The sequence below is a fragment of the Dicentrarchus labrax genome, unplaced genomic scaffold, assembly GCF_905237075.1.
Source record: "Dicentrarchus labrax unplaced genomic scaffold, dlabrax2021, whole genome shotgun sequence".
In the NCBI taxonomy this organism is placed as follows: Eukaryota; Metazoa; Chordata; class Actinopteri; family Moronidae; genus Dicentrarchus; species Dicentrarchus labrax.
This window is the reverse complement of record NW_026136718.1, coordinates 20,881,729-20,906,504: the sequence shown is the minus strand read 5'-3', so window position 1 is coordinate 20,906,504 and position 24,776 is coordinate 20,881,729. Positions and strand designations below refer to the sequence as shown.

Here is a 24,776-nt window from a genome sequence, read left to right as displayed (position 1 = left end):
TGCTTTGTAATAGAGTTAATATAAATTATACAAAATTAAAATATTTAAAGACGGGTCGTGAGTTCTAGTTTCTTAAAAAAAATAACAGCTATCACAATTCTCCTTGAATAGCACTATCGTCATAATTTTGTCATCAGAACATCTCTGTATAAAAAAATACATAAATTATTGATACAATGTTTTAGTGCATGTATAATTATCCTTTGTAGTGTTTTGAAGTATGAATTCACTAATTCTGTTTTGCTTTGTACCACCGGCAACATAAAAACCAGAATTCACACCATTACGATAGTTATAGAAATTATACACAGAATGCTTGCATTGAATAAAACATAGAAGAGTAAAATAACATAATAAAAGTAGTCTCAGTGAGCACAGGGCAGGTCAAGTTCAGGCCATGTGGTGATCAGAGCCTAACTAACCTCCATAATGCTTCCAGGATGAACATTCACTCAATGCTGCCATCTACTGAAAGTGAAAGGGGCAGGTGGTCTCACACACACACACACACACACACACACACACACACACACACACACACACGGGTCACTTATGATTAATTAAATTACATACTGCAACTTTACATGATTTTATATATTTATATAAAATATAAGATATTGCAGTTCATCATTTATTTATATTTTAAATCCAACTTAAGTTTCACAGTCTTTGAGGGAAATGAGTGCAAGCACAGAAACACCAAATCATTGATATAGTGGAAATATAATTAAGACATTTCTTTCTGAAAATGAAAAATTGTTAGTGATTTTAGCATTAAAAATAGAAGATCTTTGTGCTGTAGGTAAAAACCTATTATAACCATACCAGTTCAAATGTCGAATTAAAGACAGGTCTTTAATGTCGCTGATTAGCTTTACTTATCACATGGCCCCCTCAAGTGGACAAAAGGACTCATTGCTCAGGGTTGTGGCTTGACGCTTTATTACATGGTCAGTTTATCTTGAACTTACATTTTTGGAAACACCGTATCTTTGAAATGCACATTAACAGCCAAAGTTTAATTACCCCTTATTCACATGAAACGTATGACTGAGTTCAGTGCTTTGGCATATTTCGATTTTTCAGGTAAACAACACCTTACAATCAAATTAATGCGATGATATAATCTGCACAACAATGTGAGCAGTAAAGAAGTGAAATCTTAAATCATCTGCAAATAAAGCAAAATCTGTTATATATATAGATTTATTTCTCATATGTGATTATCCTCCACTTAACATTTTAATACTAAATCACACCTCCTTGCTGGAAGGACAGTGAAACTGTGCAGTCCTGCTGACATGATCACCCTCCTACTGTACAATCATTCGCTCCATCAATCTCAATTCAACCCACATTGGCACCATCATAAAATTAAAAACAAAAAACAAAACTGCATAATCACCCTTTCATCATAAAACTGCACAATCACACTATTTTGAAACAATCAAAAAGAAAAAAGCAATGTGATTAAAATAAAAAATAAAATTCCCCTCCAAATTAAAAGCAATACAATTCATTAAAAAGTAGTACTCTCTGTTAATACAGGATTAAGTTGAAAGAACATCGTAGGTTTAATAAAGTGCAAGCATTATCTTATTAACACAACACAAACAAAAACTTCCATATCCATCCATCCGTCTTCATCCACCTCTAATCACTTTAGCCACCCTGATGGTGCCGCGATTTCAAAACATAGTTGTGATTGTGTGAACAACAATTTAAAGACACCTCTTTTTGTCTCCTCACTCTCTCCGACAGTGAATCTTGTGCGTTTAACAAATTATGAGACACTGTGTGCACAACAGATCTCCTGTCCACTCATCCACTCCTCTGACATCCTGTCTGCAGAGAACAGGAGTGTGCAGGACCTGTAATGACCTGTAATGAGTGCAGAGACTTATTATTGCCATACTACAGAGTGGACCATCTCCCTCTCGTCAGTCTCATCTGTGCTTCTTGTTGCCCCTCCGCCACTCCCAACTGATTCAGTGGGTGAAGTAGCTCATCTGATGCAATTTAAGCAGAAGGCTGTGCGTGACGTCAAATGTGGTTAAACTAATCCCCACAGCGACGGGTCCTTTAAGCCAGTTCATGCTCAGGCCTTTGTATAGTCCGCGTATAACCCCCTCCTGTGTTATGATCTCACGCATGGTCCCCAGAATTGTGCTGTATGACGAGCCGGTAACACCGGCAGTCTGCATGCGCCGACGTACCACGTCCAGAGGGTACGAGGCAGATTGTCCAATCAGGCCTGCGCAGGCACCAAAAGCCAAGCGCTCGTAGGGGTATGGTTGGGACCGCTTTGTTTTTTCTAGAGCGAGAGAAAGAAACAAAGAGTTCAACATCTGAATGACAGTTTTTTATTCCACTACGCATCTAAAATGTAAATTTACTGAACTGAATGCTGACTTTAAAAGAAAAGAAAAAGCACTAATGATTAGTACCTGAGTGTAGCTTCTTGAGGGTCTCATATGTGAAAAATGTGATCCCTGCATATGGGATTACACCCAGGATAGTGGGAGTAAAGCCTCTGTAAAGAGTCTTCACGCCTTCCTCTTGGGAGATGCGCACAAAGACGTGCATGATGTTGCTGTACCTGTCCAAAGAAAAAAAGCAAAACTGTACCAAACCATTTACCATCATGTGTGGGATTGTCCATTTTATTGTAATAGCAAGACAACAATTGGACTAATACATGCAACTGGTGAATCTGTACAGAGAGAGGGACCCTTTAGTACACAGTAGTAGGTGCTTACATCTCTCTGGCTGTGACTGCCATCCTGGCTCGCACCATGTCCAAAGGGTAGGTAAGCATAGCAGCAGTGGTGCCGGCCAGAGAGCCAGCCAGGAAGCGAGGGAAGGGAGGCAGAGCTCTGAAACAAACAGCACAACAATCTGTAGTAAATAATAATAATGCATAAAAAAATAAATAAAACAAATAGTCTACAGCCACGCTAGAGTCTCTCTAAGGCTGTTCATTGAGCATGCTAACATATGTACTTATGTGGAGAAGGTATAACATTTACCATGTTTACCGACTTAGTTTAACATATTAGCATGCTAACATTTGCTAATTAGCACTAAACACATAGTACAGCTGAGCGTGATGGGAAATAGTTTTGCAGGGATTTAGTCATAAATCGAAGTACTGGATAAAATACTAGGGACCATGAATGTCTGTACCTAAGTTGACAACAATCTATCCAACAATAACAATCCAATAGTATTTCAGTCTGGACCAACGTGATGGCTAAAAATGTATCCATGGTATGTTTTATTTATTCAAAAATAAACAAACATTACAACTGAAAATATTCTACTCACTTTCCCTGGTAGCCGAAGTAGCCTCCCAGATGCTTTTTATACTGTTCATGTGAGCAGAACTGGATGGCAGCGTAGGGCATGACCCTCACCATGGTGGCAGAGTTGCCCCTCCACAGACTGAGCAGCCCATCCTTCATGTAAGTGCAGTAGATGAGCCTGAAGGCCTCCTGGGGGTCGTGAATATGTCGGGTTAGTCACATTTTCCGCATCTAACATATATTTAACATGACAATCTGAATATGTTCAAGGTTTACAATCACATGTGGTTTGTGGGACTGAGTGTGTGAGTGTGTATATAATGGCATTTAAAGCAACACTACAGCAGTGATCTACCAGATGTAGAGCTCCAGCTAAGGTTGTCTTTGTTATTGATAAATGTTTTCTTCATTTTATAATATGTACAATGCCAAACAATGTCAAAAATGACTATTTGCTTGTTTTATCAGTCACAAAAAACAAAAGTACTCCATTTAGAATTTATTATAAAATGAAGAAAAGCTAAAAATATTCATATAAGAAGCTCTACTCACCAAATGTTGATAATAAATGATAAACAACAACAAATGAATGATCAAAACTGTCACGGATTCATTTTGGGCGTTAATACATTCTTCCTTTCAGTTTGGTCCTGGCTGCCATTAGTAGCCACATATTACATTGGTGAATCTAGAATATTTCAATGACTGATTTTTGACAGAAACATGAACTCACCTTAGCTGAGAACCTCTTTGAGGACACTGTGGAACAAGAGCAGAGACACAGTGAACGTCAGGGTTAAACAACACTCTCCATGTAGGCTAAACATCTACTAAGAGGATTAGCAATTAGTTAGGAACAGTTACAGTCAGGGAAAACTGTACAAACACTAGTCTTTCTGTGTAGTGTAATACACAGAACAGTATTTAAGTCCCTTACATATACAGTAGCATATTTTCTGTCTGTACATTCTCTATTTGGAAAGGAATTATTTTTGTTGTTCTTGCCTTGGAAAATGATCTTGGTCCGATCCAGAGGTGCAATAACTGTTTTGGCTACAGCTCCAGCAAATGCCCCACACAGCAGGGAGTCCAGTGCCGTCCATCTGGGTCTCAAGTCCTGTTTAGACACACAGAACATGTTTGCATTGCGTTACTTCAGGAGACATTTGTCACATTATACTGATACAAACTGACCCTTGAAATAACTCAGGATATATCTTCACAGCCTTATACTGGTTTACTTTTTAAAGTATGTACAGAGAAAGTAAGTGTGTAATCATATATCTCTTTTATTATGTGGCTGTTTGATCCTCACAAACGTCATATGGTTATCAGCACAAACATTCCCATATCTATCCCTCAGCATATCTGCATGTGGATTAGTGCCAGAGTGACAAAATCACAGGAGATAACACCGACTGATGCTTCACTGAAGTACAGCTATATATGTGTGTGTGTGTGTGTGTGTGTGTGTGTGTGTGTGTGTGTGGGTGGGTGGGTGAGCACATGAGTATTCATCCAGCTGGAAAGATCTGTTGAACCCAATAAATGATCCCAACTGATAAGAAGAGCATTTGGCCCAAATAACAAACATGTTTCACAACTTCAACCAGATGAGAGAAGACACGGTTTTAGATTTCACTCACTTACATGAATAATTAAGTTTTGGATTAACTATTAAAGCTCAACATATAATCAATAAACTTTCCAACCTAGCTACATACTGTCTGAGGTTAACCATTAGTGGAGGGTAACTGAGTACATTTACTCAGATATTGTATTTAAGAACAATTTTGAGGTACTTGTTCTTTGAGTATTTCCATTTTCAACTTTATACTTTTTACTCCACTACATTTATCTGATAGCTTTAGTTACATGACATGTTCAAATTAATAATACAGAATATAATCAACACAAATTCACAAGCTACCCAGCAGATAAAGTATAAAATAATTCAAATTAGCTCCACCTTTATCAGCTTCAACATTAAAGTCATATACAAATGAACTAATTATAATCCAATAACATAAGATACATTATTCTGATATGCACCTGCACAATCACTACTTTTGGGTTTTGGTACTTTAAGTATATTTTGACACCTTTTAAACAGTATTTCTACATTGTGGTATGGCTGCTTTTACTCTGAATACTTTTCCCACCTCTAATGTCACTATTTTCTATTATTTTAGTTTTATTAAAGAAGAAAGACAATACTTTATAAATATTGTCTTGTATACTGACAACCCCTAACCTACTACGGTAAACATCTGTTGCGATTGTCCTTATTCAATACCACCTACTGTATTGCTTTGTAAACTAAGGCCAGCTTTAGATTAGCCTTCTATTTACAGCAGTGCACCAGTAGAGGCATGTCCTTCAAAAGCACGAAGGCTCTATGTCACAACAACAGCTCCAAAACACTGAGCAGAGCCTGAGAGGCACACAGTAAGGCTTCTTTCACAGAACTATAAAGAAATCATACCTCACAGGGGATAATGGGACAATTTCACACATCATACATTCTATAAGAAAGTATGTTATTTTTAAATAAACTTTTTTTTTTTTTTTTAAACTTAAATCTGTCAAATAGTAAAAAATCTGTAGCCTATTTTATATTACTCTCTGGTCCACTACTTAATTATGTTACGATTTCTTTCATTCAACTTCTGTAAACAATCCATTTCCCAGCTGCTCCCATGTCTCATGACAAGTGACACATTTCACTCATCAAGCACAACAACTGAATGAGTCTTAAGACAAACAACACTCACCTTTGCTTGGCTGGGGGGTGGCAGGGCCAGCACAGTGGCCTGGGCCACAGGAAGGCGGTTCTGATGGTCGCTCACACGGTGGGCCATGTGTGCCCTTCACAGATCAACCAAGGCTGTCAAGACTCTGAGGAAAAATGCATGTGAGAAAAGACTTAGGGGCCATTAAAAAGACACGTCATGTAACAAAACAACAACCTGCTGTGCCGCACTGCCTCAGTATCTGTGCCACAAGGCGGACGTGATTACACGCACGCCCCTGATCCACACAACAACACAGCCTGTCTTGTAAACAGTGTTGCATTACAAAAGCTCCACTGTTCAATCCACACTTACGTTGCACCACGTAACCGAATCCACCGTTTGTATTGATCAATCTGGCTCACTTGTCAATTCCCTAAAAACTAAATGGCTGCGCACAATAACTTAAAGACCACACCTCAAATAAACAAACTGCGTATCACAGACGCACAAATAATGAACAAACATGCCTATGCATCGGTATTGCCTTTAAATGTGGATGTGCAGTGATTAAATGCTGCATTTGGTTACCTTCGTCTAAAAAAGAACCTCGTGTTTACAAGTCTTCTTTCAATCAGTCACCAGTCTCTCCCGCAGATTCTTGCACACATTTCTTGTTTGCTCGCTGGAGGCTGCTCAGTGGCTCTTTTAACTTGCTTCACGCTGCGAGGTGTCTGCGCGTCTTTTCACGTTGTTGACGTTTCCGCAGATGACTGTGAGAGACAGGTGTCTGCTGCAGCGGAGTGGGTTATCTATTTATAGGCGAGGCCGCCCGCGAGCGAACTCTGCCTCTGCCTGGTTCTGCGCACAAGATTATTATTTGGGCTTTTCAAGGTCTTAAAAGAATCTGGGGCAGCGTATGCCAGTATTTTGGACTACAATACCCAAGAGCGAGTCGCGTTATTTGGAGAACATCTCGCGAGTTTATCTACAACATTGGGTTGCCAGGTCTTTGCTCCTATGTAACAAACTGTATTCGTGCCGTTGCCATGATTAAATACGTGTTCATGCAGACAGAACAGTTTGAGTTTCAAAACAAACAACAACCACAATCCATACAACAAATGTATCAGTATATGTGGATGTGAATCGACTAATCAGTTTATCCCTAGGTAAAGTTAAATTATTCATTTCAAGAATGATCCATTACAGGATGTAATAACACCTCACTGTACATTAACCTTTAAGAAATACTTCTGATGTTATATAGGCGACCCAACTCCACATGGTTAGTTGAAATTCAGCATATATTTACTTTATTGTGTTTTGCATGTGAAACCTAATTCTGACTGATACACAATGACGTTAATAATTTAAAATTTCTAAATTAAACATGATAAAGGAAATTATTCAAAGCACCATTGTCTCATAATAAAATAGCTGCAGCATTTGAGGAAATTGCACATTGTTCCTTTTATGTCAAATTATTCTAACTGGAACATTTTTATTAGACCGCGTTAGTCTTAAATTATTAAATGTTTACTTAAAAGAAGAAAAGCAAACAAAATAGGTGGATTAGGGGCTTTAGGCGCTTTGGTTGTGGGTTCCACTGGACCAAACCTGGCAACCCGGGAGTCTGGCCATAGCGCTGAAAAACTTGTTGTTGTCGGGGAAAATGGCGTCAAACGTAGAGGCCCCGGAGCGCTGGTACCTCGCCCTTCTCGGCTTTGCGGAACATTTCCGAACATCCAGTCCGCCTAAAATCCGGCTCTGTGTGCACTGTCTACAGGCAGTGTTTCAGTTTAAGCCTCCGCAGAGGATCGAGGCCCGGACACACCTTCAGCTGGGCTCGGTTCTCTACCACCACACCAAGAACAGCGAGCTGGCCCGCAGCCACCTGGAGAAAGCGGTGAGGGACGTTCTAACTAGGAAAGAACGGGGATGCGGCGGAGAAGCGGACGGGTGTAGGCCACAGGCGTCGATAACGGCCAACGGCGGAAATCCTTAAATAGTTGTTTATTCAGGAAGGCTGTAGGCTATTTGTAAAGAAACTGAAATATAAGATTTGTCCCCCCCTCCCTTTAAAAAAAAAAAAAATATATGAAACATTCGTCCCGTGTCGGCCGCTTTCGTTCTTTCTCTTGTGTTAGCTAAATAAGCCGCCGTGTGGGATTATTATTATTTGTTCATAAAGATAGCATAACAGACAATATGACGCCGCTAACCAGTTGTACCTTTTTGTTTTGCAGTGGTTCATATCTCAACAAGTCCCTCAGTTTGAAGATGTCAAATTTGAAGCTGCCAGCATTTTGTCAGAACTCTTCTGCCAACAGGTAAGCTCATTTTGGGTACATTTAAAGTAACGTTGATTATTATTGTTATGTAGAAGTAACTTTAGCGTAGCTGCATACATTCATCACTTCTTACCACAAGGTGAAATTGACAAGGTGCTAGGAGTTGGTGTGGTGCATGCTGGGTAGGCTGTGAATTGGTATTTATTATTGACTATTGTTTTTTTTATTTTTTTTATTACATTTTCAGAATTTGGTGGACTCTGCAAAACCCCTTCTGCGCAAGGCCATCCAGATTTCACAACAAACACCATACTGGCACTGCAGATTGTTGTTCCAGTTGGCGGTATGTATCAGTGTCACTGCCCCTATTGGGGTGATATTGTTTCACGAGTCATTGTCATGTGAAGGTCCAACAGTGTTTGAGTTGAAATGAGAACACATTCACAACAGCCTTTATACAGTTCTGGTAGTTAATCTGAGTGCAGCTGGCTCACTCCTGCACTTTAGTTTTAGCACGATTTTGCCCAAATAGCAAAAGAGTCTCCAGTGACAACAGGAATGTTTTCCTCTCTTTCAGCAACTTCATACTCTGGAGAAAGACTTGGTGTCAGCATGTGACCTGCTGGGGGTTGGAGCCGAGTACGCCCGTGTGGTTGGGTCAGAATATACCAGGTAAATGTCACCCAATCCTCTTTTAGTGATAATAGCATTTGACACCGCCAACTTCATCAAACATTACTATTGATCAGGGGAGCACAAGAACAAAATAGTTTACATACAGACGTATGAGTAATCAATCATTAATAATATTATTTATTACCCATTTAATTTAGACCCTCACCGATTTACTTCCCTTCAGTTTGGTTTGTTTCATGTTTGTATGGAGGGTTTGCCACCTTAAAGGGTAACTTTACTATCAACCACTAATGACTGATGGGGACAACAGGTTTTCAATCTGGTCCAGTGTTGAGGAAGAGCTCTGAAGCTTGCAACCATGTAACAGGCTACATGTAATCCTTATGGGGAATTGCACATTGTCAAAATACGTCCATTAAAAGTGCTTGGTTTTGCTACTTACCAGCTCAGATTGTTATTATACGTATCTGACAACATTCTGATAAGGAAATTAAATATTGTTGGTACCTTTCACTGTGAAATCTCCTCTGGGGTCATAGCGCCACAGCACCCACAGGGACACCACCAGTCTACAGAGCCTCGCAGCAGCTGGTTCACCTTCTTCTGCCTGTTGCCCCTCTCTCTCCCTCATCATCTGCTCTTGTAGGGGCACTTCATCCATATACGCATTGAATTTAAAGGCCTCATCCAATAAGCAACATATTCAGTCATGACATTGAAAATCTTTTACATAGCACTAAGCTATGCTTTCTATACTCCAACACAACAAACTCTTCCCAGCTGACACTACAGCAAGTCACCTCACATCTCCAGAGATTTCCAAATGAGAATTCTCCTTAAGAGAGACTTATTGACACAGGGGATCAAGCAAAGGTTACAGCAAACCTGTAGGGTCTTGTTGTCAGGCACTTACTGTATGATAATGATCTGAGCCTGCCAGTAGATAAAAGAAGCACCTTTTAATGGATATATTTAGGCGATAAGCAATTTCCCAAATTATTGTGTTGTAACTCGTTTCACGGGCTGTAGCACTCTTACTCAGTACTGAACCAAATTCCAAACTTGTTGTCCTCATTAGTCACTTTGACACAAAAACAAACCATACTAGTTGGACACTCAGAGAGCGCAGATCTCTGCCAAGGTGTTTTGTCTCTGCAGTGATATTTGAGGTGGCTGTTATGCTTTGTTGTACGTTTAGCACACCATTCACTGTAATTACAGCGGGTTCAGGCATGTGCGACAAATTTAGTTTTCATTTTTCCATAGACCCCATTCCATTTCACACTAAAAATAATTCCTACATCCAACTATTTTCATGAAAATCATCCCAGTAGTTTTTCCATAATCCTGTTGACAGGCAGGAAAACAAACGGCACCTAAAACATTACCTCCTTGGCTGAGGTAATAATAGGAAGTGGTCTATCGAACTCTTGACAGGATTTCTATTTTGTTGCTGACTTCTCGTTCTCAATATTCATCTACAAAAGATGAAGTGCTACAAAATACAGGAAACATCATTTACATTTATCAAATTATATATACTGAATCTAAGTTTTGTTCAGCTACTTGGCAAATGTTATTTTTTCATTTACATTGTCTTGTTATTGTGGGTACAGAGAAATCACATTATCTGTACCAAATAAAAGACAAAACACTTTAAAATTCCTATTGCATTGCAAATAATTAAGTTGTTCAACAAGTAAAATGTTGCTCTTGTAAAGCCTTTGAAACAAATGACCCTTCTCTTGTGATAGACACATTTTACCACTTCTGAGTACATTTCACTGTGGTATTCTCCACTGACCCTTGCCACCAATGCAACTGAAACAAAGTGTTTATAAATACTGATTCATTGTGAGAACTTGGTGGTGTAAAAGCTTATTTTTTTCCTTTTTTCTTTTTAGGGCTTTGTTCCTCCTCAGTAAAGGAATGGTGAGTCATCTGTTCTGCTTTACTTTGCTATGTGATTTGTGTTGTTACATCATGACAGTACTACTAACAGTAATAGTGGTTATTTTTAACATTTTAGTTTATCAAGTTTTGATTTTCCTGATGTTTTTGTCTTCGTCCAGTTGCTGCTAATGGAGAGGAAGCTTGGGGAGGTGCATCCTCTGCTCACACTGTGCGGAACTATTGTAGAAAACTGGCAGGGAAACCCAATCCAGAAGGAGTCCCTGAGGGTCTTCTTCCTGGTTCTACAGGTTACACACTACCTGGATGCTGGACAGGTAGGAAAACCAGTCTGGAAGGTTTAGATAAGTGGGGGTGGAGTTGTTCGTAGGGGTTTAAACTGTTAATTAACACACAGGAAAGTGATTCATTATCAGCATGCATGCATATGTTGATTTAATATGGGGATTAGGGATGATGCATCTGTTTTGATGTCTGGTTGTCTCAAAGTACGTGGAGCAGAGATATGATATTTTGTCATGTACGTGTATCCCCAGGTGAAGAGTGTGAAGCCGTGTCTGAAGCAGCTGCAGCAGTGCATCCAGACCATTTCTACACTCCACGATGATGAGATTCTGCCCAGCAACCCAGCTGACCTCTTCCACTGGCTGCCCAAGGAGCACATGTGTGTCCTTGTCTATTTGGTAATGCCACTTCTCTTTCTTTGCCACATAAAAGCCTCTAAAAGTGATGACCTCCCAAAACCAGGGCAGCCATTACTACTTCAAAATCTGCAAAATTCATAGATTAAAAGCAAACTATTGAATTCTCCAATTCTCTATCTTTTTTAAGTTTTTAGTTTATTCAGTGTAGTCCATAAGTGGTTTTAGGTCATGTAGTCAAGCACCGCCGTACGACAGGATAAGTGTCCGACTAGTTTTCATAAAAAACATTTCCTGAGCTTAACAGCTTGCCTTTGGAACTTGTAAAATGAAAATGGTATCATATATGTTTGATACTTTGTTGGTCTTCTGTTGTGCTTATATCATATTATTAGATGCACACTATTCTGGTGTCAAGCCTGTACCAGATGGGAGATGTTGGATGTAATTTGAGGCATTTGGCTGTGGAAATAATAGTCAGAAAACTATAATTGTTTTGAAAGGAGAACACAAAGACAAGAGACCTTCTTGTGGTTTTCTCATAATTTAGTTATTATTCTTTTAGGTTGCTTGTAACATTAATATGATAATTGTATTAATTAAATAATGAAAACCAATAATAAAGCCTTACTAGATGACACAGTTGGTCAAGCTTTTTGTATTATCCCTATGTATAACTCGATACAGCTGCAGTGTTTCAGAGATTCAGTTACTGTGGATCTTACAGTTTCTTTTTAACATGCTCTTTATTAGGACTAGGCAGTGTTTAATGTGTACTCTTTCTTCTTATTTTACAGGTGACAGTCATGCACTCCATGCAAGCAGGCTATTTGGAGAAAGCCCAGAAGTACACAGACAAGGCCCTGATGCAACTAGAGAAACTAAAAAGTAAGTTCTTATTTAATCATGAATAATCATAGAATGTGGAGTTGTGCTTTTTGAACCGTAATTTCTTTATTATATATTTTTCTTGCACCACTTTTTTGTGTCCACTTTTAATATTTATCTCCCCATTTCAGTGTTGGACTGCAGCCCCATCCTCTCTACCTTTCAAGTCATTCTACTGGAGCACATCATCATGTGTAGACTCGTCACAGGCCACAAGGCCACTGCATTACAAGAGGTACATTTTTGTGTGTCCGAGGTCATTTCTTGAGTTTTGTTGTATTTAATATTTGGCAGAGTGGAAAAGAGTCGACAGTGCCTTTTTAAACATTGAATTTGTAGCATGTCACTAAAACTAATTTGCATACTTGAGCTTGTGAAAGTGAACACTGACTCTATGTCTCAATTCAGATCTCGCAGGTGTGTCAGCTGTGCCAACAGTCCCCCAGGTTATTCACCAATCACGCGGCTCAGCTTCACACGCTATTAGTGAGTATTTTCAACCTAAACCCTCTTTAACTTTTGTGTATACAACAGTGTGTGCTTGAGTGATCCAGGATACAGTTGCAAGCCAAGACAAGTTTCAAAACATTGTCACAAAGTTAGATTAAACTAAAGTGACTGTTTCTTTGTGAAATCTACTGAAAACATAATACTTAATTTTCAGCTGTAGACTTTCTGTTTGACGTTTTTCAAGTTAAAAGAAATTGTTTGGAATTTGTGCTCTCACGTTTACATTTAAGGATTTATTTTTACAAAATCCACCTCCTTATTTAAAATCCTGTTACCTTAAAATAGCCTGAAATAAAACACCAAGACACAGATCTGCCATGACTAATAAAGTAGTTTTATAGTTTTTACCAAAATATTTTGAAGTAACCAAATGTTCCATGTTTTAATGCTGAACTTGATAAACTGTAATAGTCAATCTCTTCTTAATGCTCTTTTCATACCCTAGGGTCTGTATTGTATCTCAGTGAACTGTATGGATAATGCAGAGGCACAGTTTACCACAGCCTTGCGGGTGAGTACATGGTGATTTTGTTGCCTTTTCTCAGATACTGTCACCAACATCTTCCTCTGTTCTCTCTTTTACTCTCCTCTTCTTTTCTCTTCTTCTCTGCCTCAGCTGCTCTCTCTCTCTCCTCCTCTCTCAAACATGTCTGTGTTGTTGTATTTCAGCTCACCACACACCAGGAACTGTGGACATACATTGTAACCAACTTGGCCAGTGTCTACATAAGGGAAGGAAACAGACACCAAGAGGTCAGTTAAGTAATAAGGGGCCTCCTCTTTTAATTAAGGCATTAAGAGCCACATATACTGTGTGTTTGTTGTAATTGAGAAACAGTGTTGTAGTTACATAATTTGTCCACCAGAGAGCGCTGGCAAGTTACTTTTCCAACTGTAAAATGTCCCAGTCAGTACTTTGATAATCAAATTTAAGTTTTTAAATTCCTATCCTCTTCTAAGAAGTCCGTGGATTGAATTTATATTTGATAAAAGCACGGTTATTTTAAAATAAACTAAACATGAGTACAGACAATCCTGTCAATAACAAATAGGCACACTTTTAAACCTATTTATTTCTTTTACAGCTGTACAGCCTCCTAGAGAGAATAAACCCAGACCATAACTTCCCAGTAAGGTAAGATCCATAAGACATTGTACAGTTTGTGTGTCTATAACACAGGAGAGTACATTAAAGCAATGCATTTTGTTAAAACTGGTTCAGTTTGTTAAATATCCAACTATTGTCTTTGATTCAGCTCCCATTGCCTCCGTGCTGCAGCCTTCTACATCAGGGGACTCCTGTCCTTCTTCCAAGGACGCTACAACGAGGCCAAGTACGACAAATCTTGAATAGTTTCGTGCAAACACACCCACAGATCCACCTTTATTATTCATATGTTATACATACATATATATATATATATATATTGTTGTGTTGCAGACGTTTCCTCAGGGAAACCCTGAAGATGTCTAATGCTGAGGATCTGAACAGACTGACTGCCTGCTCCCTGGTTTTGCTGGGCCACATCTTCTATGTACTGGGCAACCACAGAGTAAGACTAAATACATGACAAATGTGCCAAATGTTCACACAAAAGCTGACTTGATTTTCATCTTACACTCTTTGGAATTGGATTTGGGTTGAACAACAGGTGTTAGAGCAACTAGGTCACCAGAACAGAACATTTTGTTTAATCTTTTTTAACTGAATCAGGATCAGAAGAAAATTTAGTAATTTATCCAATCTGTTCCTGTTCATCCCCTTGATGTTCTATAAGCCGCTCAGACTTAATTTATAAAACCATTTATACATTTTGCACAAAACAAGAACACTTTGTACGCTGTTAAAATCCTGATTTATAAAGCTCTCTACACACTATTTGTCTTTTTTATAACAAATTTATCTTGATTTATCACAATTATCTTGACAAGATTTTTACGTATCCAGGCCTCATGTCCTGTCTTGTTATCTCCTACAATTAACCCAAATGGTTAATGAAGTGTCTGTTGCTGAATACAGATATGCACATAAATCAGCTTATTTAGGCTGAGTTGAGGCCAGATGAACTTTAGACTCATTGTTATTGTTGTGGCAAAAACAAAAATAAGTGGCAGCAGAGAATGAAGCCAACTCAGAAGAGCCGAATCATCTAGAAATTAGGAATTGTCCTTTGTTAATGGTGTTTCACAGAGGGAGGTGCACCGCAGGTAAATGGACCTATCCATTCCTGTGCTCATGTAAGATGACAAAGCAAAAAAAACAAGTTGTATGAAGCCACAAGGTGTAGATCCAACATCAACTGACAAAGAAACATTGTGAAATACTAATATATAGAAATATGTAAAATATAATGATTTGTCAACACCTCTATATGGTCTGCTCCAGTTTAACCGTTAAATCCTCCTCTCTTACTTACCAGAGTAGCCACAACAACTGTAAACTTCAATTCCTTTTGCTGTAATAACGAATTCGAACCATCAGTTTTATTCAATTTGTTGACACAGATGAAGTCATTTGAGGGTTCATAATGTGTGTAGATTATTTATTATTAATTGGGACGAACATCTAAAGTCTTATGCCCAGTAATTATCCAAAAACTACCTCTTTTCTATAGGATGTAATGGCATGCACGTATTTCAAAACCCTGATGTTTTGAAATGAGAATCGTTGTTGACGGTCTTCCACCCATTTTGTTGTCTAAAAAGTTGCCCTTTTCTCAATTAGGAAAGCAACAACATGGTTGTACCTGCCATGCAGCTGGCCAGCAAGATCCCTGACATGTCTGTTCAGCTCTGGTCTTCAGCATTGTTGAAAGGTATGTAATGACCTTGCCCTTATCTCATCAAAACATAGATTATCTTAGATTTGTTACTTGTGAACACATTAAATGAAAGCTCTGGCTTTGCTGACATTCTTACTGTGAGAATACTTGCCTTTCTTGAGAAACAAGCTGTGGTTGAAGGAAGATTGTGACCATGTGTTGTGCTTTCAGACTTGAACAAGGCCCTTGGGAACACCATGGATGCTCACGAAGCAGCCCAGATGCATCAGAACTTCTCCCAGCAACTGCTGCAGGACCACATTGCTGCCTGCAGCCTCCCTGAGCATAACCTCATCAGTGTATGTGAAACAGATGCATGGTTCTTAAAGTTTGCATTTCACCATCCCCCCTCCTCGTTGTCACTTTTTACTCAAGTGCTGTATTGGAGTTTCATATTTATATTTTATCTGGTGTATCTATTGTCTGTGTCTATATTTTGTAGTACTGAGATTACAGTGTTTCTCTGTCTGTCTTTCAGTGGACTGATGGCCCTCCCCCTGTCCAGATCCAAGCCCAGAACGGCCCAACCACCAGCCTTGCAAGCCTGCTATGAGAAACCACCTATCTGACTGGCATATGACGGTAGCTGGTACACAAGCAAGAGATTGATGCCTAACAACCTGCTATCAGACCATTGTAGCTGAGATTTGAGAGGATTTTAAAAGGTCACAGAGTTTAGGCTTTCACTTTATTTGCTTCTCAAGATTGCTTCCTGATTGTCTGCTATCACATTTTTAATTGCTGTAAATCAATTACTACTGTCATACATGTATTTCACACTCTCTGATGGCATGGATGCTTACAGGGCATAAAGGCAGGGTCGGGCTCTTGATTAGCGTAGCGAAGGACACAAAGCAGCGTATGAAAGGGCTTCTCTGCCTCAGATATGGGGAACCCTTCTCTACGTTTGCCACGTTTCTTTTCCAAAACAAGAGCGTAGATAGGGGGGCAGTAAAGAAATGTAGAGGAAATTAATTTATTCATGTTGATATTTTTGTAACTGTTGGTAAATATTTTACATCTTGCCTTTTTTTTTGTATGGATCCTTTTTTTTTTTTTTTGTTCATGCATGGACGTTACTGATGTGGACTTCCTGTACACTAGTTTCTGACCTGGGTTGCTAACAATAAATTCTTGGTAGATATTTTTTGCACAAAATCCATATTAGAAAGAATAGAGACACCTTGTAATATATTTTCACACAGTAATCATTTCAAAAGTTTCATGATACAAATTGGCAGTGTACTTTGTATTGGGGCCGTGCACAATCCGCTGTGTACGGTTCCTTTACGGACCAGAATATGCCTCTGTTGGGTCTGTTAATGAGCAAATCATTGTCTAGACTTCTGGAGCTTACAGTAATCTTCATCAGATATTCTAAAGGTGAATTTATTTTATTTTTGTTATATTTTAATTTCTCTTGATAGTTCTACTAAATGGTTTCTTTACAGTAAGTTTGTATAGATTTGCCACTCGTTGAACCTTTATTGTACAGTGACATTTTATAAAGTCAATTTAGTAAAGTGTGATATGTATTTTTAGCTATCCTATGTAGAAATCTCAATGCTTGGTATTTAAGGCACTCTGTAAGGACACAGTTTAAGCTTGAGTACTAGCCATATTCTATCCAATGCCTATGTTTTTAATGCTTACATTGTTTTCAATAATTTTCCAATAAAAATATGATTGAAATTTTGTAATTTACTGATCAGTTTGTAGACATTATTCCATTTGAGTTTGTGTTATTTTGGGCGCACTGGGCACATGATTGTTTAATAATCAGGTTTAGATAAACCAACCTGGGTCACTCATAGATCACTAGCTGAAGTGGTAAACGGTGCAAAATGGCAAGGAAACTGAGTGAATACTGGTAAATGTATGACGTGCACCAGTAACAGTAACAGTTAGTGGTGAGCATGTTTTTTAAGTAGCCTTAAGGTGGTGCTAGAGTGTTTATGCGTTTGTGTTTACAAATGTAATTATACTGTCTTTTCAATATTAGAGCTAAATACTGTAATATATTCACTAAATTAGTTTTTACCATAAACAAAAACTAACATTTCTAGAAGTCAATATATTTAACAGCTGCCACTATGTAAATGTGCACATGGCTAAAATGTAAAACCAAAACAATTACATACTGTATTGATTTTCTCTTGTTAATCAAATTGATCAGTTGATGCTGTTAAGAAAGAATATGTCATTAATTTGTATCTTAGTTTACAACAATTAGTTCTTTTTAACTGTGTGTTTCCGATGATTGGTTTCACTCAGATCTCTCTGTATCAAAGAACTATTTGGCAAATCAATTAGCTCCACAATACAAAATGGAAGTACAATAAAGACATTGTATTCTGTTTTGGATTGGTAAAACTTAGTGGTAACTGGTCCCATTCTCTGTTTTTCATTTTGGTGTAACAAGCTACTGGCTCCACTGGGATATCTGTGTCTGGAGGATCTCTTTATATACATATACAGTAAAACTTTAGTTAATAGCCCGGGCTTTTATTTGCTTCAGTCACTGAATCCAACCTGCCTTTACTTGGGGAAGGCCTGTCATTTATTTTCCCTAAAACTCTTAAGAGTTTAAAGCTTTTCAGTAAAGATGGGAAATACTATAAATTATAAAAATGTGGCTATCAATAACATATAATTACAAATCATTCGTCTCATAATTTGATACTTTGGTGCTCATGGTTTCCGTTTTTTGGGAGTTGCTGGAGCTGGCGACCCTGTAAGCTTTAAGAGGTTTTACACATCCAAAGGACTTCTATAAAGTCCAGACCAGGCATCTAATGAGACCTACGTTTATTTGTGAAAACATGTTGCCACACCAGGCCAGCTTGTCAGGACCAAGACCATGAGAAGGGGTTCTCAATTCTTACAATGAAATCGTTCATTTGCCCCACTCAGAAGTGCATTTAACAAGCTATTTGAGTCCTGTGTGGAGCTGTAAACTAAATCTACACAGCCTTTTATGTATCCTCTGGGGTTGATACTGCACAAATACAAAGCAAGACTTGGGCTTTGTGCTGACTATGAACCATTGTTGAGCAATCCCACTGGCCAGGACTTTTGTGCCCGCCTCCATTCCTGCACCTGTTCATTGAGCTAGTGTGGAGAAGGGAGAAATGAGAAGAGGGCTGCTGCTCGCGTGCCTCTGTTGCTATATGTAGCAGCCCCCAGCAGCTTGAATTGAGATAAACCTGAGAACACTTTCTTCATATTGTTGCTAAGGCTGTTTGCAGAGGGCAAACTGAGATTCAGAGGTGATTATTATTAGGCAGGTATACATTAGCCAGGAAAAAAGGGGCTCTCAGTTAGGGGTTAGGGATAACCAGGAATTCCCACACCAGCACCAGGTCACAACCCAGTAGTGGCCCAACATGGTTACTGAGCTGTGCAGTCCAGCTTTGTCACATGATGCTCCTGTGTCTCTGGGTGTACTTCAGGAGCACCCTGAGGACAACAGCGTACCTCAGAAATGGGCAGAGGCTCTCTGGAAGGTGGCAGGGCTTAGTTTGGACTCTTACAGCAAATGTTTGGAACGCTTGTCTCTGTTGATCCTGTAGCTGCTACAGGGTCCTCTGTGGTCCCAGGAAGACCCTAAAGCCTTAGGCAGTATATACTGCCATTCCCTTAGGGACTTAGGCCATATATACTGGCAGTGGGCCAGATCCACTGTTGCGTCTGCTGTGCAACCAATAGTTCTGTTCTCCCTCAACTGCCATCCCATGGGTTATTGAACTGTTAATTATTCAGCATAAACAAATGTGCTCAAAACATCAAAATTTATTTAACAGACCTAATTAATTACCTTCAAATGATACAGGTTATATTTTAAATTAAGTATGATTCATTAAACAAAAACGTTATTTACTCCACCTGTTATGTTGCCACTGAAACCCTCAATACACACATGTATTCTGCTTCTGCACAATACTTGACTGTATCCTCACTTGTTTTGATATGTGGTGGTAAAATGACAATAACCAGTTTGATGCTTTTAAAACAGTTTTGACAAGTGTGAATACATTCTTTCATATTAAATTATGAAATTATTTTGTGACCATGCCTGAATCTGAGCTTTCTTGATATCTTAATGAATAAGGTTGATCGGTCAGCCGTCAAGTTGGTCAGTGACCTAACGCAGTGGTCAGATAGTGCTTACCCGGACTTACATATTTATACATATCTGTAAAACATGTTAATGTGTGATTTGAATACATTTCTGAGATTCAATTTCTGTTTTGTTTGATATATAAAATACATTCATGTGATATCACTGCAGCATACATATTCTGATACCCCAGGTTGTCCTGAAAAAAGTATAGTAAGTATATAACTTGATTCTACATCACAGGGTTAATGTTATACAAGGATGATTACACAAGGAAATGATTACACAAAAACCTAGACCTTGCCTAGACCCTTAATGCGAGTTATTGTCCCCCTGCTGAGCAGAGACTGCCACTGCTGCTTTGCCTGTTCTGAGTTATATTATAGACTAACCTACTCTAATTTGACTATTTAGTATTTGTTATCTAATCTTCGTTTTTATTGGACTTTTTCATTTAATCGCCTTTTGATAATTGTATTGTATTTAATATTGTTGGGGTTAAGTAGTTCTGCTTTTAAATTGCTTTTAATGTAGGATAGGTCTATACACCTATAGCAGTTCCAGTATCAGGTTCATAACACAATGCATTCATGTGTTATTGCAAGTTTCTTAATTTAAGCAATTATATGCTGATGTGAGAATTATATGTCATGCTATTTCACTATGAAGCTGACACATTAGATATAACACACTAGCAAACAAGTCTTTTCTGTTGCCTGTGGTTTTCTCCAGAGCACCAACCGGGACATGATGACGTACTTTGTGTACGAGGAGTGCCTGCTTGAGCTTTTTTACATTTTCCCCACCTGTCTGCGAGGTACACACGTTCATAAAAGGAATGTTCCTTTCTGTGACCCAGAAGTGTCTCCACCAGAGTTGCACATACACCAGAAAATGATAAAGTCAACCACTTCTGGGTAGTGAAACTGCACCTATCACCTGCTGTCTACTTCACAGGCTCCTCTTTCGTCCCGACTAACAAGGTTTGTAAAAATAATAGTTTTAATAATATTTTTTTCTCCCTGGTAAAATGTTACTCATTTCTAGGGCCAGTGCTTCCCACATTGCTACAATGAAATGTGATACATGCTATGCACATTGTTATAGAGGAACTCTCTGATTTTTCAATACAGATGATCAGTGCAGTGCACGTGCAAACACATTAAAATCACATGCATAAAAAATGGATGGTGTCAGTGCAGTTATGTTGCTATGGACAAGGTTGTGTCCAAGTGTATGTCATACACACACATTACATTAGCAAACAACAGGGAAACTCTTTGGACATTTTGAGGATTTAATTTGAGAGCTTTTTTCTGTATTGTATTATATGTTTATGATCCACAGAGCAGTGAAGTAAACTGTGTCCGTATGGAAAAGGAAGGGCTGATCTGGAGTCAGGAATATCTTCAAAGATCTAGTGTCAGAGTAGCTTCCCTGGTGACAGACCAACACACCAGGGTTCCAAGGTTTATCCAGACACAAAAATCAGACATTGGCTGCGTTTATGATGTGTGACATTTATATAAAGATGATTTACGTAGTTTATCTAATCTTTTCAAACTGTTCCAAGCACTCACCAAGAATGTTAATGGCACATCCAAGAAAAAAGACTACAAGTAGTTCAAATTGTGGCAAAAGAGCATACAAAAATCACTCTCTACTGGCCAGTCTGGTTCTTCCAGTGGAGGAGGAGGACACATTGGAAAAAGTGGACATCTCTTCTCAACCACATACACAGTGTGCATGTCCACTATAATGTAATTTAATTAGAATCCTGTAATGTACTCTGAGCTATTATGCACTCATCATCTTTTATGTATTTGTTATTGTCTTCCTCCTCTAGCAACAAAGCTCATGGACGAACCCTCTCTACCAAACGTGTGCCTTGGAGGGGTAACACAGTCTCATTCTGCACCAAAAAACCCACTTTGGGATGCTTGGCAGGTAAATGATATACTTATCCTGTTGTCGATACAGTGTAATAACAGGACTCCAGAGAGCCATCATTTGAAAACCTTTTATTTGGGAATATTCCTGTTTTACATATGACTTATCTGCTGCCTCTTTATTTTCTGGGGCCAGTATCTATTAACAGTAACTATTTTGGAGTATTCTCATACAAGTCCTTGTTATTTTTGCTGATTTTGGCACCACCTGAGGCAAGGTGTAGGACTACATTTGCTAGAATGACACAATTATAAACAAGCAGTCACAAAATGTATCTTTGTTTATGCAGTTACTTTGGTAACAGTAGAGACAATATAAATTACTCAAACTGTATGCTATGTTATGTGCTGTCCTGTGTTTCAGAACAGTGGTTCCCAACCTAGGGGTTGGGATCATCACAAGGGATCACAAAAGCTTAGCGAGGGTTGTGAGGCCTTCCTGATTTTAAGGTGTGTACGAAAACTTTAAATATATAGACAGTAGGCCTATATTTTAGCAGTTTGTTCATGTCTGTGAAGAAAACTGAATGAAAAAATTGTTCACATTCATATTTTGCTTACTTAACTTTAGTGCTGTTCCCAGGAGGTGTGTAATGGTCGTCATGACGACAGCCTAATCTGTCTATTCCTTGTTCTTGGCTTGTTTTCTTTTACCATGGCAGTCCAGATTTGACACCGCTTTTCCACACATGCAGTTGTCATTGTCTTCCTCCAGCATATCGCCTGCCTCTTTGTTCCTGTGACTTACCTCCTGCCTCAGCCTATCTCTGCACTAGCACTCCTTTGTCCTTCATTGTGGCCACTGTGACACACATGCAAACATGTCATTAGTCAAAAACTGATTGACAACTGTCCAATACATCTATGAAATGAATTAACATTGTATTGAATGGATGAATAATTGTGTAAATAACAGATATTCAGAACAGTACCAGTACTAATTTAAATGGGAGGTCTAAAACCTGTGAACTCCCCATCTTCATCAGGGTACTCCTGATGCAGATACAACACAGGTGACAACCCGGTTGTGCTTTCTCAGGTATCCCCAGCACCAGGAAACAAAACATCTGTAGGCCAGGTAGGGAGCACACCTGTAATGATAAAACTTTTAAAAACGATCATATTTATCTCGGTTTGTATTTGGTAGGTGGTCGCCTGTCTCATAATTGGAATACAATCTGACAGTGTGGAGCTGTCATTCTTAAATAAATATCAATATGACAGGTAGAAATATAGATTTAAACACTCTGTTGACTAACAGCCTATAAACACCCAGATGTCTTAGTTATTGGTCTGAATTTAGAGGCTATTGTATGTGTTGAATTACATTTCTTTGTGGATGATTTGCACCACTGTATGTATGTACGCACCAGTATGTATGTATGCACATGTTGTGCATGTTCCAATGATTGGTTTAGTGGAGGCATCTCATCCTATTCCAGAGTGCTGGCCTCCTTTGCTTGTATATAGAAGTTACACGTGAATGTGAGCTGTTTATTATTAGGACAGAGTTTGTTTATTATTGGTAAGTTGTAACATCAATATAATTTTTTTGCCTATATATCAAAAGCAAACTATGTTGGTATGCATCGATCCTTATGATACTGTAATGTTGTGATCCTCTTCCTGCAGTTTATTTTTACACTGATAATCAACATCAATATGATTGCATAAATGGTGAAACCTGGTTCTTTAGTCCTAAACCTTGACAGTTTTTGAAAAACAGGCTGTGTTTGATTGACACAAGTGCAATTTCTACATATTCCAAAATAATCACTTTTAGTCCATTTACACAGCTCTTACCTTCATCTCCAGTGGCTCCTGGTCTGCCTGGTATGTGGTCAGTGCATTCTGCAGAGAGCAGGCATTCAAGCAGACAGGCTCAAGGCCAGGATGAAGAGTCAGGCATTCATGTGGCTTTCAAGAAGCTCTCCACATTATATATTCTGAACCTGTATGTGTTATAAAGTGTTTTTGTGCCAGTGACTGAGTACTCTACTGACTGTGTATTCACACTTTGATCACTGTGGAAGATACATTTGTTTAGCATTAAGCTCCTTGCAGCAGACATTCTCATGCTCTATGGGTATCATTCTCCACAGGTGCACCTGTACAATTATGCCACAGTTGAATTCCCAGTAAAGTTATCTGAATGGTTAGGAGAATATTCTGTTGCCCAACTTGTGTGTTGCAATTCAGTGTTGCAAAAGTGTAAGTCTTCCGTAGTCTCTGACCGGAACAAATTTCCCTGTTTTGATGTAAAATGTATGTAAGTGGAGTGACAACTGTGGGAATGACAGCAAGTTGAAGAGAACATTTAAAGCTAAATGTACAATTATGTCTCTCTTGTCTCCCACTCTGGCCTTGAAAATTCCATCTCATAAATAGAAAAAATCCTACTTATTTCTTGAATGAATTTTGAATTGTGATTGTGCAAAAGGCATGAAAGACATGAAAAATGTCTCAAGCTATGTCAACGTTTTAAAGTTTGAGTAGGAAGATGTTAAAGATGAGTGGGTTTGAAGGGTTTTCTAATTGACTGCCATTGTAACTTCAAAGCTTCAAAGAAAGTCAAATATTTTGAGTTTGAATAATTTAAGTTGTAATGGGATTTGAAAGTTGAATAATTCAATAGATGTATTAAAGAAGTGGAACAGCTGAATGTATGAATGGGGTTTGTAGCTGGAATTAATCAGTGGATAAGAGTTGAAAATGTATGAAAAACTGCTGAAATGTGTGAATTTTGACACGTTCTGTCCATTTATTTAAATGGAGAAAATTTTCTGGAAAACTTATTTCGAAAAGTATGAAAATTGTAATGATAGCATAAATGTCCCAATTAAGCAGGAAGTTTTAATGTTTGAATGAAGTTTATAGTTGAAAAATGTGGAAAGCGTCAAATGGATACATGACTTTGTACATTTGCCTATTTTTATAAGTTGTAGTGTCTAAGTAAAGACTGTAAGAG

The 24,776-nt window shown here is 38.5% G+C and overlaps 2 protein-coding genes across 3 annotated transcripts; one reads left to right on the top strand and one right to left on the bottom strand.

Annotated features, from left to right (window-relative positions):
• Positions 1-925: 925 nt before the first annotated feature.
• LOC127350270 (mitochondrial coenzyme A transporter SLC25A42) lies at positions 926-6,967 on the bottom strand. Of its 2 annotated transcripts, none has more exons than XM_051376711.1 (8): positions 6,629-6,967; positions 6,080-6,203; positions 4,311-4,422; positions 4,039-4,064; positions 3,328-3,494; positions 2,760-2,876; positions 2,448-2,599; positions 926-2,314 (listed from the first exon to the last, which is right to left on the bottom strand). In XM_051376711.1, exons 2-8 carry the CDS (start codon positions 6,164-6,166, stop codon positions 1,989-1,991), a joined length of 987 nt encoding a protein of 328 aa, XP_051232671.1. In that variant the 5' UTR covers positions 6,167-6,203; positions 6,629-6,967; the 3' UTR covers positions 926-1,988. The 2 variants fall into 2 exon arrangements, with proteins under 2 accessions (XP_051232671.1, XP_051232672.1); XM_051376712.1 differs by lacking the exon at positions 6,629-6,967 and adding an exon at positions 6,275-6,296.
• Positions 6,968-7,675: 708 nt separating this feature from the next.
• Positions 7,676-17,443, top strand: LOC127350269 (MAU2 chromatid cohesion factor homolog). Its single transcript, XM_051376710.1, has 18 exons — positions 7,676-7,946; positions 8,287-8,370; positions 8,579-8,674; positions 8,909-9,003; positions 10,872-10,899; positions 11,040-11,195; positions 11,415-11,561; positions 12,317-12,407; positions 12,539-12,642; positions 12,816-12,893; positions 13,363-13,428; positions 13,587-13,670; positions 14,003-14,052; positions 14,174-14,251; positions 14,359-14,470; positions 15,643-15,733; positions 15,911-16,038; positions 16,218-17,443. Exons 1-18 carry the CDS (start codon positions 7,713-7,715, stop codon positions 16,290-16,292), a joined length of 1,797 nt encoding a protein of 598 aa, XP_051232670.1. The 5' UTR covers positions 7,676-7,712; the 3' UTR covers positions 16,293-17,443.
• The last annotated feature ends 7,333 nt before the right edge of the window (positions 17,444-24,776 follow it).